The 17,872-nt window shown below is 44.4% G+C and overlaps 2 protein-coding genes across 10 annotated transcripts in view; both read right to left on the bottom strand.

Annotated features, from left to right (window-relative positions):
• Nucleotides 1–17,872, bottom strand: part of LOC309378792 (lithostathine-like) — a 65,851-nt gene that overhangs the window by 41,823 nt on the left and 6,156 nt on the right. The window lies entirely within an intron of this gene.
• Nucleotides 5,499–17,872, bottom strand: part of LOC309378608 (uncharacterized protein) — a 179,700-nt gene continuing 167,326 nt past the window's right edge. For 8 of the 9 annotated variants that reach the window (XM_081926985.1, XM_081926988.1, XM_081926989.1 and 5 more), the window contains 2 exons: nucleotides 8,789–8,933; nucleotides 5,499–7,810 (listed from right to left, as the gene is read on the bottom strand). In XM_081926985.1, coding sequence (XP_081783111.1) covers nucleotides 5,520–7,628 — 2,109 coding nt within the window. In that variant the 5' untranslated portion in view covers nucleotides 7,629–7,810; nucleotides 8,789–8,933 and the 3' untranslated portion in view covers nucleotides 5,499–5,519. The remainder of the gene's footprint in view (nucleotides 7,811–8,788; nucleotides 8,934–17,872) is intronic. The other variant, XM_081926993.1, reaches the window with a different exon arrangement.

Below are 17,872 nucleotides of genomic sequence, written 5' to 3' on the forward strand. Positions count from 1 at the left end.
TGGGGAGCTGGCGGGGGTCTCTGTCCTTCTCTCCCCTCCCCCCGCGACCCCTTTACCTCTTTGTCCTCGCTCGCGATTCTCCTTTCCTTTCCTGCAACATCCACGGGGGGGGGGAAAGGGGGGTCCCCTCCCCTGCCGCCCCTCCTCCCCTTTCGGAAAGCGCGCGCCCCTAGAGCTACGGGGCAGAGCAGCAATCCGGAGTGGAAGCTCCTCTTCCGGGAGAAGCAGGCAGTTTGGGAGGGGGGCTCATTCCCGGAAGAGAGGTCGGATGGCGAGGAGGAGGAGCAACATATTGGGGAGGGGATTTGGGGTTGTGGGGGGCGGGGTGGGAGGAGGATGTGCCGGGAGGGGAGGGGAGGAATAGAGAGGGGGCGGGGAGGAAGGTTATTCCCTTCCCGTTTTCCTCCTGTAGATCAGGAGAGCGGGGGAGGGGCTGATGCTGGCAATCCAATTACAAATTGGGGTCCCCCACCCCACAATGTTTATATTGCAAAATCCTTCCTTCCCCCACTCTACGCCACGAGCCGTGCGCCCGTGCTTTAGGTATTGGTGCTCTTCAGACCAGGATGGGGGGGGGGGACAGTTATATGACTCCACCAAAACTACTTTGTGACACATTTGTGATGTGTGGATGATGCTGTGAAAAAAATGTATTGTGGGAAATGGGGAGAAAATAACAGGGGCCAACCAGAGAATATTGAGAAGCAAAGCAGCTAGTAAGCCTGATCTTTATCTATGTCAAAAGCTGCATTGATGTTGTTACTACCACCAAACAAATACGGGTGTTTCCTAACAACAAGCCCTGGCTAAACAGGGATGTGTATCTTCTGTTAAAGGCAAGAAATGCTGCTTTTCACTCTGGTGATGCGCAACAGTATAGAGAAGCCAGAGCCAAACTGAAAAAGGGCATTAGGGATGCCAAAGCTATGTACTGCCGGAGGATAGAAAAGCATTTTGAGAGCTCCGACCCTTGTCGAGTATGGCAAGGCCTGCGACAAATTACAGGGCAAAATATTAAAAACGAACTGGCTAGCAGCAGTGCGCACCTGGCTGATCAGCTGAATCAATTCTTCAGTCGTTTTGAGGTGGGAACTGGAACTACCGTCATCACAGCATTGGCTACCAGCACATCATCAGAAACTATTACTGATAAACAATCATTTTTATTACAGACCTCTGACGTACAACGTGCTTTTCGGAGCATTAATATTAGGAAGGCAGCTGGACCGGATGGAATCATGGGACGAGTTATTAGGGACTGTGCTGCAGAATTAGCTGGTGTATTTACGGACATTTTTAACCTATCCCTGTTGCAGGGTTCTGTCCCTACCTGCCTGAAGACATCGATTATAGTGCCAGTCCCTAAGCAGTCTGTGGTGGTATCTCTCAATGACTACAGACCAATAGCCCTAACATCTGTCGTTATGAAATGTTTTGAGAGATTGGTGCTAGATTATATTAAGGCTGGTCTTCCATCCACTCTAGACCCGTTCCAGTTTGCATACAGAAGAAATAGATCTACTGATGATGCTATTTCCATCGCTGTCCATACTGTACTGAGTCATCTAGAACGACAGGGAACCTACGCAAGGCTGTTGTTTGTGGACTACAGTTCTGCCTTTAATACAATCCTACCAGACAGGTTATTCCTTAAAATGACCAATTTGGGTATACATCAGAAGATCTGTTTGTGGGTAAGGAATTTCCTGACTGATAGGCCGCAGACAGTGAGAATGGGACCTTACTATTCTTCCACTCTAGTATTAAGCACAGGAGCCCCTCAGGGATGTGTGTTAAGCCCCTTTCTCTATTCCCTGTACACATTTGATTGTACCCCACTGTATAAGTCCAACACAATCATCAAATTTGCGGATGATACAACAGTGGTGGGGCTCATTAGTGAGAACGATGAGTCTGCTTATAGGAAAGAAGTACAGGGGTTAATACAATGGTGTAAAGAAAATAATCTTATGCTTAACACCAAAAAAACCAAAGAACTCATAATTGATTTTAGGAGAAAGAAAAGTGTATTTTTACCATTGCACATAAATGGCGAGGAGGTGGAGAGGGTTGGTAGTTTTAAATACCTGGGCATTTACATCTCTGAGGACCTCTCATGGACTGCAAATATTAATATGGTTGTGAGGAAGGTGCAGGGGAGGTTGTATTTCCTGAGAATGCTCAGGGGACTGAATCTATCTCAGCACCTACTTCTGTCCTATTATCACAGTACCATTGAGAGTGTCTTAACCTATAGTATATTATCGTGGTATGGGAGCAGCTCTGAAATGGATAAAAAAGCTTTACAGAGAATAATTAAAATTGCCCAGAATGTTATTGGGCTCCAACTACCAACCCTGGATGAGATCTTCACGTCTCGCAGCTTGAAGAAGGCCTTATAAAGACATTTTAAGTTCCCTCCCTGAAGTCCAAGACCACCCCCAGAAACATCATGCATACATCACAGAAAGGGCGGTCTACATCAGAAATCTGAGTGGTTTGTTTACCTCCTGCCTGCCAGGTTACCTGTTAATGGTCACTTGATTGGATTGCCTGGGGAGCCTGGCCAGTCTTTTGTGGTGATACTTAGTAACTGTGCCAGGTCACAGCCTCACACCCTATTCATATCTTAAATGTGCCCTTAAAAAAGGATTTGTGAAGGAAAAGACAATGGGGAGGCTCCTCCCATCTCTTCCTCTCTTTTAAACTGGAACCAGTGAAGGCAGTGAATTCCCTGTGTGTCTTTCTGGAGGTGGTTGGAGGATGGATGGCAGCTAAGGGATTGAGGTTGAATCCAGACAAGGGAGGCAGGTGTGGGGGACTCCCGGTTCCTGATGGTGTAACAGTGCCCCTAAAGGACCAGGTCATCACCTTTGAGTATTGGGGTCAGTGCCCCTATTCCTCCAGCAGGAGCGATTGTGGGACTTCCTCGCCCACTTCCATTCAGCTCCACCATTCCCAAATGGCAATTCTTCTTCAGCCATTGTGGGAGCAGACGGGCTGGAAGCTGAAGTGGCTTCCCTTGGAGTAGGCTTTGTTTCCCTTTCTGCTGACCTCAGTCTCTTGGATTGTGGCCAGCTTTCCTCTTCCATTTCCCTGAATGCTGAGTAGTGTTGGGTGTATAGGGAAGTGAAATTCACCCCAGAACTTTTCCGCAGGGTTCCCTCCGCAGCACAGAAGGATGGGGGGGGGGAGGAACGCGTACTAATAAACGAACACTCCTGTGAATGGAGAGAAGCAGAAAGTGGAGTCCCCTATAGATCAGTATTGATCACGTGGCTTTTCAACTTCTTCATAAATGATCTAGAGTTAGGAATGAGTAGGGAGGGGGCAAAGTTTGCTGATGGCAGTAAATTGTCCAGGATTGTTCAAACAAAGAGAGATTGTAAGGAGCACCAAAAAGAGCTCTCCAAACGGGGTGAATGGGCTGAAAATACAGTTCACTGTCAACAAGATTAAAGTGATGCATGTTGGGGGGCAGGGAAACACCCTCTTAATATCATGTGCAAGATCATGGGGTCTGAACTGGGTTTCTCTGTGTGCTCTAGGAGACCAGGGGAGAGGGGAGCTGGTCGCAGCAGGAGGGGGGGTCTCCCTGGATGCTTCAGCAGCCGGCCTCCTCTGGGTCTCCTGGCCCCCTCCTCTCCTCCCTCTGAGCCTAAACTGCTCTCTGCCCCAGCCTCTTCCTGCTCACCAAACCCTGTTTCCTCCAGCCTGCAACACCTTCCCTCCCGTTCTGCTCCATTTTCTCCCTCTTTCTGCTCATTGCCCTCCCACCACCAGCCCCCAGGCTCTGAGCCTTCTTCCCTTGGGGGTTCCCCAGCTGGTGCCTCACCCCCCCCCAGCCAGCCAGTCCATGACAGCAAAAACAGCCATAGCAGTAAAATCAGAATGATAGTAATATACACTCTGGTCCTCTGGTAGGAAAACTCCCTAGCAGCAGGATTGAATAATAACTTCTGGGAATATGGAAAAGTACTATCTTCTCCAAACCCCAGAATAAGCAGGAGCTCTAGGGTTGCCCCATGGGGTTCATGAGTGAAGATGGGCCCCCCAGGAGACTTCCCTCGTACCTGCAGCCCCACCTTCCCCATCCTACAAATAGGCTTGGGGGGAAATCTCCCATTCAATTTCAGTATTTCAAGTTTTTTTCCAGAATGCGCAGGGGGCAGGGATGAAGTTCTGTTGAATAAGTAGTGTTTTGAAATCATGCAGTGGTGGGGTGACAGAGTTTGGTGCATGCCATCTTGCATGCTTGAGTAGACCAACTCCAGGGCATGAGGCACGTAGCAGCAGGGTAGGGGCAACGTGTAGAGCAATTCCCATGCTGAGGTCAAAAACACACACAGAGGCAGCAGGACTTCTTCAGTAATAGTTTACTGAGCTTTCAAAGCATACAGTTCTCACTGGGTGCCCAGTGAGGCACAAAACTTAGCTCCTGAGAGCAAATCCAGTTACAGCAGTAAAATCATACAGCACACAGGATATCTAAGTCAGGCACACACACCAGCAGAAGGGAGCAAGGGAGGAAAGTGGCTGGAAGAACGCAGGGCAATGGATGTGTGTCTTTCGCTTCCTGCCGTCTTGGAGTGAAATCAACAACTCAGCATCTGCAGGGACTTCACAAAGAAAAGCTTTCTGCCGCTGCTTGCAGGCACGTCCCAGAAACACACACTGTGATTCACAGTCTATTGCCATATCAGTTCTTCTTCAAAGGTTATCACGATGTGGTCTAGAAACCGGTATTGGACAAGATATCAATATATTGCCCAGCCCTAATCCTCACTCACCACCAGCAAACCAGATTCATCCTATCTCTCAAAAGGTACTTTACCTCTTAGATTATACTCACATTGTTTGACATTGCCTTCAAAATTTTGTTGCTGTTCAGTTTTACATATATACACAAGCACTTCAAATACACGTCATGTGTTTCAGATTGATTTCCTGATGAGTTCATTGCTGTGAAGAAAGAGTGGACACTGAAATGAAAACGTCCCACACTCCATACATCTAAATGGGTTCTTCCATGGGAAAGTCCCTGGATGTTCCTTAAACACTCCATTGTAAATAAAGCACTTTTTGCAATCTTTCCATTTAAACTGCTTCTCCTCTTTGAGATTGTTGATGTTTGTAGGGTTTCAACTCCTAAAATTCTTCCTGTTACTGAGTCTGTTGATTTAGAACTTCCACTAGGACTGAACCTCTATCTATTTTCCTGATATTTATACGGTTTGTCTTGTGGGTGAGTTCGTTGACAGAAATCAAGGGTTCCGCTCTGAGTGCAGCTCCTTCCACATGTGTATATGCTGATGTTTTCTAAGGTGTCCATTCTGCCTAAAGCTCTTTCCGCACTCCATGCATTTAAATGGTTTCTCCCCTGTGTGAGTCGGTTGAGGCATATTGAGGTGTCCACTCTGACTGATGCTCTTTCCGCACTCCATACATTTATATGGTTTCTCCCCTGTATGGATCCGCTGGTGTAATTTTAGGTCTCCATTCTGACTGAAGCTCTTTCCTCACTCCATGCATTTAAATGGTTTCTCCCCAGAGTGAGTCCGCTGATGTGTTCTAAGGTGTCCACTCTGACTGAAGCTCTTTCCACACTCCATGCATTTAAATGGTTTCTCTCCTGTGTGAGTCCGCTGATGTGTTCTAAGGTATCCATTATCACTAAAGCTCTTTCCACACTCCATACATTTATATGGTTTCTCCCCTGTGTGAGTCCGTTGATGTATATTTAGGTTTCCACTCTGACTGAAGCTCTTGCCACACTCCATACATTTATATGGTTTCTCTCCTGTGTGAGTCCGCTGATGTGTTCTAAGGTTTCCATTATCACTAAAGCTGTTTCCACACTCCATACATTTATATGGTTTCTCCCCTGTGTGAGTCCGTTGATGTATTCTAAGGTTTCCATTTAAACTGAAGCTCTTTCCACATTCCATGCATTTAAATGGTTTCACTCCTGTGTGAGTCCTCTGATGTGTTCTAAGGCTTCCATTATCACTAAAGCTGTTTCCACACTCCATACATTTATATGGTTTCTCCCCTGTGTGAGTCCGTTGATGTATTCTAAGGTTTCCATTTAAACTGAAGCTCTTTCCACATTCCATGCATTTAAATGGTTTCTCTCCGGTGTGAGTCCGCTGATGTGTTCTAAGGCTTCCATTATCACTAAAGCTGTTTCCACACTCCATACATTTATATGGTTTCTCCCCCGTGTGAATCCTTTGATGCTTTCTAAGGTGGCAACTGAAACTGAAGCTCTTTCCACACTCCATACATTTATATGGTTTCTCCCCTGTGTGAGTCCGTTGATGTATCTTGAGGTATCCACTCTGACTGAAGCTCTTTCCACACTCCATGCATTTAAATGGTTTCTCTCCTGTGTGAGTCCGCTGATGTGTTCTAAGGTTTCCATTATCACTAAAGCTGTTTCCACACTCCATACATTTATATGGTTTCTCCCCTGTGTGAGTCCGTTGATGTATATTGAGGTGTCCTCTCTGACTGAAGCTCTTTCCACACTCCATGCATTTAAATGATTTCTCTCCTGTGTGAGTCCGCTGATGTGTTCTAAGGCTTCCATTATCAGTAAAGCTGTTTCCACACTCCATACATTTATATGGTTTCTCCCCTCTATGAGTCCGTTGATGTATTCTAAGGTTTCCATTGAAACTGAAGCTCTTTCCACACTCCATACATTTATATGGTTTTTCACCCGTGTGAATCCGGTGGTGTAATTTAAGGTTTCCATTCTGACTGAAGCTCTTTCCGCACTCCGTACATTTAAATGGTTTTTCCCCTGTGTGAGTCCGTTGATGTATATTGAGGTATCGACTCTGACTGAAGCTCTTTCCACACTCCATGCATTTAAATGGTTTCTCTCCTGTGTGAGTCCGCTGATGTGTTCTAAGGGTTCCATTATCACTAAAGCTCTTTCCACACTCCATACATGTAAGTGGTTTTTCCCCTGTGTGAGTCTGTTGATGCCTATTAAGTTGTCCACTCGTACTGAAGCTCTTTCTACACTCCATACATTTATATAGTTTCTCCCCTGTGTGAATCCGCTGGTGTAATTTAAGGTCTCCATTCTGACTGAAGCTCTTTCCGCATTCCATGCATTCAAATGGTTTCTCCCCTGTGTGAGTCCGTTGGTGTATATTGAGGTGTCCACTCTGACTGAAGCTCTTTCCACACTCCATGCATTTAAATGGTTTCTCTCCTGTGTGAGTCCGCTGATGTGTTCTAAGATTTCCACTCTTACTGAAGCTCTTTCCACACTCCATACATTTATATGGTTTCACCCCTGTGTGAAACTGCTTGTGTAATTTAAGGTCTCCATTCTGACTGAAGCACTTTCCACACTCCATACATTTAAATGGTTTTTCCCCTGTGTGATTCTGTTGATGTATATTGAGTTGTCCTCTCTGACTGAAGCTTTTTCCATATTCCATACATTTAAATGGCTTCTCCCCTGTGTGAGTCCACTGATGTAAACTTAAGTGTCCATTCTGACTGAAGCTCTTTCCACAATCCATGCATTGGAATCCTTTCTTGCCCATTTGAGTCCGCTGATGTGTTCTAAGATTTTCACTATCAGTGAAACTTTTCCCACACTCCATACCTTTCAATGGTTTCTCCCCTGTTGGAGGTCGTTGATGTGAGCTATGTGTGCTTGTTCAGTGAAGCATATTCCACATTTCATACATTTTAATGTCTATACCTTATGAAATAAAGTGTCCCATCCCTCAGAATTCTGAATGTCTTCTCCATCACCTTCTTTAAAGTGGGAGGTAAGGAAATCCTGTTTGGCTTTCTAGGAAGAGAAGAAAGGGGAAGAGAACACAGCAAGCGCCATTAGCACCTTCTCCTATTTCAACATCTCCTACATTCCCCTGCCTCCTACCCATGTTCCCACTTTTTAGGAAATGAAGATGCAATGTCATCAAATGATAGTAATGCATCAGCAACCTTTCATAATCCTTAGTCATCGTTAATATAGCAGCATGAACTTGGAATACAGCCTATTCAAATCAATTGTTTCCTCAAATGAAAGGCAGCTGCTCTCTGTCTATGAAAAGACTCTCTCTTTCTCTGGTTCATCGTTCCTTTGGACATTTCCCATCCTTGGCATCATAATCCTCCATCCACCCCAGTTTCCACCTCTAGATCGTTATGAATCACCTGCACAATCCCATTGGCCTCAGGAGGTCCATATAAACCATTTTGTGAGACGCAGGTCTTCGTCTTTTCCAGGGAGTGTGGTCTGAGTCTGTCAGAGAACTAGTGACAAGGCTTGGTGTTTGGCGTCAACTGAATGGGTGCTCAGGGAAGCTCCTGTTCTTGGAAATGGACCTCAGTCTACATGCCTCACATTGCATGGAGAGAGCAGGAGAAGCAGAAGGAAAGCAGGTGGCGCATGGGAATCCCAGATGGAAACACCTACCCCCATTGCTGCTTATAATAATGATGTGCTGCCGGATCTTGTGCCCGTCTCCTGACACAGGACTATTCTAATCTGGCACTGAAAAAGCTGGATATTAAAGGCAAATGGACAACAGTACTTAGCAGAAACTTCATCCTTGAATATGTGGTACTGATTCATTAACAACCTGAAGTTGTGTTATTTCTTGAGATATGAATTTATTCCTGATCTGTCTTTAATATCATAATTATAGGATGTCTTGGGGTGTTAGGGGAGCGGTAGTACCTTTGGTGGGGGTAATTTATCCACCATTGGTCCCCACCCACCATTGGTCCCCACCCTGCACTCAGCTCTCACCTGTGGCTTCCAGAAGCTGTCAGCAGGCAAAATGGGCCACAATCTCAGGAACGACTTCAACTGGCCAGCTAAACCAGGTGAGGATACCTGATGGGTCTCAAATCCTTGGTGGGTTGGGGAATTCTGCTGCCGGTGATGGCAGGCCCTGGTGGATGGAGAGGATGAGAACAACTGTCAATCCCACAGTCAAGAAGGCAGATTCTGCCCATGCTGTAGAGGAAAGTGAAGGGCACATGGGATCGTCAAGCCGAGAAGGGAGCCCATTGAGAAGGAAAACTTTGGTCCTAAACCTTCATTGCCTCTTGAGTTATCTTCAGGAGAAGAAAAAGCTGTGGAGGACTTCCGGAGGTGGCGCCTACGGCAATGGCGGTCTCCTCCTTTTTGTGAAGGGGAAGCTCCGCAGAAACGGGTCGTCCGCTACGGCGAAGCGGAGACCCTCATTGAAAATCCACAGGCAGCAGAAGCCTGTGGCCGTGGGGCTCAGCGGGCACCATCAGCGCCCCCCGAAATTGTAAAGGGACCTCGTAAGGGGTTCCGGAGCGTGATGGGGTTGGCGCGGTGCTGTGAGTCGAACGCTCTTTCTGTGGGGTGAAGCCGTAAAGCTGCTGTCATTGAGCGCTGACCTTTTTCCTGGGACTATTCGGCTAAAAAACAACTACCCGTGAGTAGGTGAAGTTTAACGAACCTGTGATTAACTGGAAATTAGAGACTGAATTTGGCACTGAAGCGGGAGGCGCAACCAGGAAGTCCGTCTCCCGGCTCTGTTTAAGGATTTAAAGCAACGATGTTGCTTTGGAGACTGTGATTTTAAAGATTTAAATCTGAACATCAAACAGAAGATTCCCTCTCAAGTAAATTGAGGGGGAAGGGGACAAACTTGATCCTTACCTCTTCATTTGTGGATTTACAAAAAATATTCTGAACTCCCGGCAATCGGGCTGCCAAGCTGTCAGAACTGTCAGGCTGCTTGAACTGTTACATTGTAACTCGCACTTCTTAGAGACATTGCAACTTATTTATGATTAACTCTGCAAAGGTTAAAGGACTTGGAAGGTTTTCTGGAGAGTTGCTACTGTTGTAAATTTTTAAGGGACACTTTGTAATTTGGGAAAGACCTTATAAATTGTGACTTTAAAGATAAACATAGTGTCCCTCTAGTGGAGTACTGAAGCTGTGCAACTACTGGGGGATTTTTTTCATCTTTGGACTTGGGGATTTTCCATGGGAAGAGCAGATCGTGGGACTGACCTTGACTCATAGACAGAAGTGGGATGAGCAGGAAAACAAGATGAACTAAAACCAAAACACAGGAGCCTAGCATAATTTCTCAGCTACGCAGATCATCTGCCCCCAGTATTCCTGTGTCAGAAGAGGAAGACTCAGATCAAACCAGGCCTGAAGGAATGGCCTCAGGAGGGGACTTTACTTCTGTGTTAAATAAAATTTATGAAAAATTGGATGGCCTAAGTAAGCAAGTGACCGAACTATCAACTAAAATTGATCAAAATACAGCTAGTATTAATAATCTGAGTCAACAAGTTAATTTAAATGCTCAATCTATTCGGAAATTATTGGAAGACACTACATTAAACCGCAAAATGGCTGAGGAGGCCAAACAGAAAGTAGAGGCTGTGCAGGAAGAAATAAGACCAATGCGTAAACAGATTGGTGAACATCAGACACTTCTGTCTATGATAGAACTGAAAAATAAAGAGAATAATCTGAGGATTAGGTCAGTACCAGAACTTGAAAAAGAGGACTTTATTGAGTATTTGACAAAGGAATTTGCAGAATTTTGGTCTCTGGAAGAGGATAAAGACTTTAAGATTGTAAGTGCATTCAGACTTGGAAAGGGAGGGAGGAAAATCAAGTCGAGAGACTGTTTGATCTCCCTCAGAACGAAGGAAGAAAGAGATAAGATACTGAGTGCGCACCTTCAGAAGACCTTAGAGATCGAAGATTCAAGAGTGGAAATTTACAAGGATATCCCGAAACATTTACTTGAACTCAGAACTAACTACAGAGATTTAGTAGCAGTATTGAGAAGCAACAAAATTGTCTTTAGATGGGAGTTCCCCCAGGGGCTATCCTTTACCTTTAAAGGGAAAAAAGTTAAAATTAAATCAGTTGAAGACAAGGGAAAAATTTTGAGTGACTACGGAGAAGACCTTCAGAAAGGGACTGAGGAAGAATTAAGAGCCTTAAGATCTGGACCATTAAGCTCCGCACTTACACCTTTGGGACTTGATGAGCCTGGGAAAGCGATACCACCATCAAAGGAGGAAGAACTTTAGGGAGCAGTAGGAGGGAAATAGAACTACTTCAACATGTCCCTGCAACTATTAAGTTGGAACATTCATGGTTTTAACTCCCCTGAGAAGAGGAGGAAAGTTTTTCATTTATTAAAAAAGGAACAATTGGACTTAATTTGTCTACAGGAAACACATGTGATTAGGCTTCACAGGAAAGTTTTAATTAACAAAAGACTAGGCCAAGAGTTTATTTCATCGGATAAAGAAGAGAGGAGTTGTCATTTACGCAAAAGAAAGCCTATCTCCAAAATTTCTTTTTAAAGCAGTTTTCCACATTTATTAGCCGACTCAAAAGTCTTTTGTCTCATTTGTTTAATTTTCCACTCAACTTCCTGATTTATCAATTTCATGTATTGTACTTGATAAAATTTAATTTCTCTCAGAATCTCCTGTGACTTTGGTTTCGATCTTAATTTCATAGAATCATAGAATCATAGAGTTGGAAGAGACCACAAGGGCCATCGAGTCCAACCCCCTGCCAAGCAGGAATTTTTTCTCTCCTTCTTTTATTTCTTCCAAAATTTTATCTTTTTTCTCATTTTGAGTTCTCTTTTTTATTGCATTCTGTTGTATCAGAAACCCTCTCATCACCGCTTTACTAGCGTTCCAGATTACTCTTTTTTCAACCGTAGTTTTCAAATTTACTTCAAAATAGTCTCTCAAGGTCTTTTGGGCCTTTTTAAGGTATGAGGTATGTTGGTTTCTGCTTCCTTCACTGAGCAGCGAAAGAGCTTGTCACAAGACAGGTGTTTACATTCCACAGTCTGTACTGTTGGGTTTTCTCACGGGAAAGGAGACTGGATGTGACGTACACTGGTTTCCTGTTTTTCACTGTTCTTTGCAGTTCAGTGTGATTCTCTCCGTGCTTTAGAGGAGAGAGGATGCCTTTCTCTGCTCCGGCAGAGGGAAGATGTTTTTCTGTAACTTACCAGCTTTGAAGTGTAAATAAAGCAATATAGAGCATGTTGGCACGCACTTTTCATCATTCCGCTGTGCACTGGACACTGCTTATCACCAACATTTGGTTCCGGGCCCAGAAAAACGCAGTGTTTTGAGAATGGACTCCAGAAGTCGGGCTCCTGGCAAAGGAACAAAGGAGCAAAGAAACAGAGTGCCGGCAAAGGATCGGAACAGCGGCAGAGGGACGGGTCGCACGGTATCTGCTCTGCGCGTCAAGACGAATGATGAGGTATGTGTGCTACTGCTCCGGGCAGCCTGCCAGCTTCTAATTAATGGCTTTATGGCTGGACTTTGAACTTTTATAGCCGGTTTTGCCGTGGCACAGGCAAATGGCTAAAAAGAAAAATTTCCTATGCTGGGGGAAATCGAAAGTAACTGTTAAAAGTGCTATTGGAGTAAAGCAGCTGCAGAACTCAGTGACGTGGCGGATTTAAGGCAGCATAGAGAAAGCACTTGAGAACTTTCACTTTTGAACTTGCCTTTGGAATGAGGTTTGCAGCAGCTGCAGATAAGCAAAGCAGTTAAGCAGAGCGGCACAGGCTCACAGGCAGAGGCTGTTTTGAATTTGCTTTTGGATTGAAGCAGCTGTAAACAGACGCAGCATGTATAAAGCAGCCTGATTTAAAGCAGCAGAGATGACGCAAAAGGCTAATGCCAGAGTCATGATGGCCCTTCAGGATGCTTGTGGGATTCCTAAGCTCAATAAGAAAAACTATGCGGACTGGGTTCTCTATGCAGAGGCTATTCTGCGGAAAGAGGGTCTGTTTAAAGTTATTACAGACACCCCCCCAGCTCCAGTTACAGATGCATGGGAAGCTAAGGATTCCAAGGCAAGGGGAACTCTTACGTTGATAGTATCCCCAGAAAAGCTCTGTCTATTGTGTGATAAGACCTCAGCCAGAGAAATTTGGGACGCTTTGAGAGAGGCTCACTTGAGGACAGAAGCTGGGTCCACTATGTTTTACTTTAACAAGCTGCATAATATGGCTCTTGCTGAAGGTGGAGATGTGCGTATACATCTGATGGAGATGCAGAATCTGAGACATGAGCTGCAACAGAGAGGATTCAACTTTCCAGAGGCTGTGTATTCCTTCATGATACTACAGTCTTTGGGTTCAGGTTGGGAGTCTGTTGCGACTCAAGATTGCTGTACAGCCAACTGCTCAGCTAACAGTGGACTATGTTACTGCCGTGATATTGAATGAAGCGGATCGCCGGGGTGCTAGCTGCATCAACAAGGGGGAGACTTCACAGACGTCATCCCATAGTGCAGTGGAACCACCAGATGGCGCCAAAGCTATGAAGGCAGTGAAATGCTACTCGTGTGGACGTCTAGGCCATATGAAGAGGGAATGCAAATATCCCAGGGCCAAGACAGAGCAGCGCAGTGGAAGCTCATCGCGTGGAAAAGGCCAGAGCAAAGGCAAAGGTCCGGTGTCCAGGACAACGCAGCACAAGGCAATGGTCTCACGCTTCGCTCCAAAGGTTGCAGAGGTTGCAGAGGTCCAGAAGACGTCTAGATCTTTCTTCGTTGTTGATTCAGCGGCGATGCATCACATGTGCAACGATAAGAGACTGTTCGTGTCTTTTACACCGCAGGAAGGTGCGATTCACCAGGCGGATGACCACACAATTCCCAGTAAAGGCTACGGAACTGTTGTTCTTCACAGTTTGGACTTATCAATACAGGATGTTCTTTATGTGCCGGATGCCAAACATAATCTGCTTAGCGTTGGACAGCTGATTGAGCGGAAAATAGACGTTTCCTTTAAGAACAAAAGATGCATCATCACAAAGAAAAATGATTATCAATTGTATGCTGACTTTGTTGGTCGTTTGTTTGTTTTGTATTATGATGATGTTGTGCAGGATGACACTTGTTGCATTGCAGGTTCTAACAAAAGTTTGCATGCAGAATGTATTCATGATTTTCATCGAAAATTTGGTCATTTGCATTTTGAGGCAGTATCTAAAATGCCTGCCTTGGTTGAAGGTATGACTATTAAACCCTGCAGGTACCACATGAAGTGCAAGGCATGCGCAGCAAACAAGGTGAAAATGGCTGCGAAAGGTAAGGTGTCTAGTAGGCAAGCTACAGAACCATACCAGGTTGTTCATGCTGATTTGGTTGGACCACTAGCACCCTCTTTGGGTGGAAATAGGTACTTCATGGTTCTCATTGATGCATTTTCCAGGTATATTTATGTGTACAATCTCAAGCAGAAATCCCTTTTCCTAGGTTCAAGGAATTCTGTGCTTGGTTGGGAAATGTGCATGGTAAGAAGATAAAGATTCTTTTCACTGACCGCGGGGGAGAATTCACTTCTCAGCAGTTTGAAGCTTTTCTGGCTGAGAAAGGAATTCAACACGATTTGTCTAGTCCTCGCTCGCCATGGCAGAATGGACTTGCGGAACTGGCAAGTCAGACATTGCTTCAAGGGTTAAAAACCTTGCTGCATGATGCAAATCTTCCAGAGAGTTATTGGGCCGAAGCTCTCTCATGTTTCACTTACAGTTATAATCGCAGGTTATCTTCAGCGATTGGTTGTACCCCGTATGAGAAGATGTTTGGCAAGAAGCCATACATCAAACACATGAAAATTTTTGGTTCTGACATGTGGGTTCACTCACCACAAAACTCCAAGTTAGACAAGCGTGGATTGCATGGTATCTTTCTAGGTTATCAGAAAGGGTCTTACAGAATAATGATGACTGACTCTAAGGAAATTAAGCTCACAAGAAGTGTTGAGTACAATGCCAAGTGGGGGGAGAATGTGGGAATTTTCCAATGTTATCCTGATGACAGTGATGAGACTGAGGATAGTCAAAAGCAACCGCAACAACCCACACCCACTGATGAAGGTTCTGATTCTGAGTCTGAAACTGAATCGGGTGATTCAGAGGATTTCAAGAGTGCGAAAGCCTCTATGCGACCCTCTGAAAGCTCTGATCAAGAATTGGAGGAACCATTGTTCACAATAGGTCGTTTTTCTCCTAAGAAGGAAGAGGAGAGTGTTGAAGACTTAAGGCTAATTCGCAGGTCACAGAGAGCCACAAAAGGCAGACCTCCAAAGAGATTTGCTGATGAGTTTGCTAAGATAGCAGTAACAGCTGTTAAAAGCTCCAAGAAGGTTTTTGAACCTTCAAGTTTCCAAGAAAACCAGGATTTGGATTCAAAGGAAGCTGAGCCATGGTTAAATGCCATGAAGGCTGAGCTTGATTCCTTGGAAAGGAACAAAACATGGGAACTTGTTCCAGTAGTTCCAGGAATGAAACTGCTTGGAAGCAAATGGGTCTTCAAAGCGAAGACTGATCAAAATGGCAAGATAGTCAGACACAAAGCCAGATTGGTAGCCAGAGGTTTTGCGCAGGTACCAGGTGAAGACTATCACGAGACCTACTCACCCACAGTGAGGTATGAGAGCATTAGGCTTATGCTCAAGCTAGCTGCAGAGGAGAATCTACACATTAGTCACCATGATGTGAATACAGCTTTTCTGTACGGATCTCTAGATGAATCACTTTATATGCTTCCACCTGATGGCGTACAGGTAAAACAGGGATTTGTTTGTGCTCTGAAAAAGTCCCTTTATGGTCTCAAGCAAAGTGCACGGTGTTGGCACACAAAACTCACTGAAGTATTGTTTTCTCTAGGTTTTCAGCAAGGGAAATCTGATCCATGTGTATTTGTCAAAGAGGAGGGGCAGAAGAAACTGTATTGTTTGTTTTATGTTGATGATCTTTTATTCTTTTGGAAAGATGTCACAATGTACAATAACGCCCTAGCTCAACTGAAAGAGCACTTTGACATGAAAGATCTTGGTGAGGTAAACAACTACCTATCTCTGGAAATAGAGAGAGATCAAAATGGTAACATTCTAGTACACCAGTCACAGAAAATTGCTGATGTGTTAAGCAAACTAAACCTGATGGATGCTAACCCTGTGGACACACCGATGATAACAGGTTATCAGGTAGATGACACTGAAGAAGCATTTTCTGACACTACACTGTACAGAAGTGTGCTAGGCAAGTTAAACTTCATTGCCAGATGTTCAAGACCTGACATTGCTGTTAGCTGTAATTTGCTAAGCAGACAAGTCAACAATCCTACTGTTAAGGATTGGAAAGCTCTGAAACGCATAGCGCGGTATTTGAAAGGCACTATGCATTACAGACTGAGATTTAACAATCAGAAGTCTGGTGGTCTTGAGATATTTGCAGATGCAAGTTTTGGAAGTGACACTACAGACAGGAAAAGTACGTCTGGAGTTTGCTATAAGTACTTGTGAAGCTGAACTGAATGCACTGTCTTATTCACTTAAGGATTGTGAATGGTTGTTACAATTGTGCAAAGACATGAAAATTCCTGTCAAATGTCCAATCCAGGTTTACCAGGACAACAAAGCATGTTTGGCTTTGCTGAATTCTGAAGGTTGTAAGCAAAGCACGAAGCACTTGCAATTGAAGGTGCAACATGCTAGGGAACGTATTCAGAAGGGACTCGTAACGGTGTCCTATATGCCAGGTAATGAAATTCCTGCTGATTTATTGTCCAAGATTGTATCAAGGGATCAACACTGTACCTATGTGCAGAAGTTGGGTTTGTACTGATATTGTACGAACACGCTGCCCAGTGATGTTCACAGAAAGGGGGAGGATGTTGGTTTCTGCTTCCTTCACTGAGCGGCGAAAGAGCTTGTCACAAGACAGGTGTTTACATTCCACAGTCTGTACTGTTGGGTTTTCTCACGGGAAAGGAGACTGGATGTGACGTACACTGGTTTCCTGTTTTTCACTGTTCTTTGCAGTTCAGTGTGATTCTCTCCGTGCTTTAGAGGAGAGAGGATGCCTTTCTCTGCTCCGGCAGAGGGAAGATGTTTTTCTGTAACTTACCAGCTTTGAAGTGTAAATAAAGCAATATAGAGCATGTTGGCACGTACTTTTCATCATTCCGCTGTGCACTGGACACTGCTTATCACCAACACTTAACAATCTCTTGATCTCTTAATAAGGTGTCATTCATCTTCCATCTGAAGGAACCAATTGGTGTTAGTTTCATTTCCATCTTTACCGCATTATGGTCGGAGCAGGTTTTTGGGCAGATTTCCACCTTTCTAGTCTTGGGTGACAGTCCTCTAGTTATCCATATTTGGTCAATTCTAGTCCGTGTCATTTTGGCTTCAGAGAAGAATGTCCCTTCTCTTCCTAGGGGGTTTTTGGTTCTCCAGATGTCAATCAAATCCATATTGTCAGTTAGTTTAAAAAAAAAATTTCGGTAGCCTGCCCTCTTTTGTTATGCTTTGTCTTTGTGCTTTGTCCATATTCGTAGATACCACCCCATTCATATCGCCCATCATAATGATGTTGTTATAGTCCATATAGTCCAACATTGTCTCATGCAACTTCTTGTAAAATTCCGACTTCCCCTCATTTGGTGCGTAAATTCCTAAAATCATAATTTTTTCTCCTTGGATTTGAATTTCAATTGCCAAAATTCTTCCTTGCTCATCTTTAAAAAGGAATTTTGGCGATAGGCTTTCTTTTGCGTAGATAACAACTCCTCTCTTCTTCACTCTGTCAGATGAGATAAATTCTTGGCCTAGTCTCTTGTTAATTAAAACTTTCCTATGAAGCCTAATCACATGCGTTTCCTGTAAGCAAATTAAGCCCAGTTGTTCCTTTTTTAATAAATGAAAGATCTTCTTCCTCTTCTCAGGGGAGTTAAAACCATGAATTTTCCAACTTAACAGTTGCAGAGACATGTTTAGATAATTCTATTTTCCTCCTACAGCTCCCAAAAGATCTTCTC

The sequence above is a fragment of the Podarcis melisellensis genome (genome assembly GCF_964234715.1).
Source record: "Podarcis melisellensis genome assembly, chromosome: 10".
Taxonomy (NCBI): Eukaryota; Metazoa; Chordata; class Lepidosauria; order Squamata; family Lacertidae; genus Podarcis; species Podarcis melisellensis.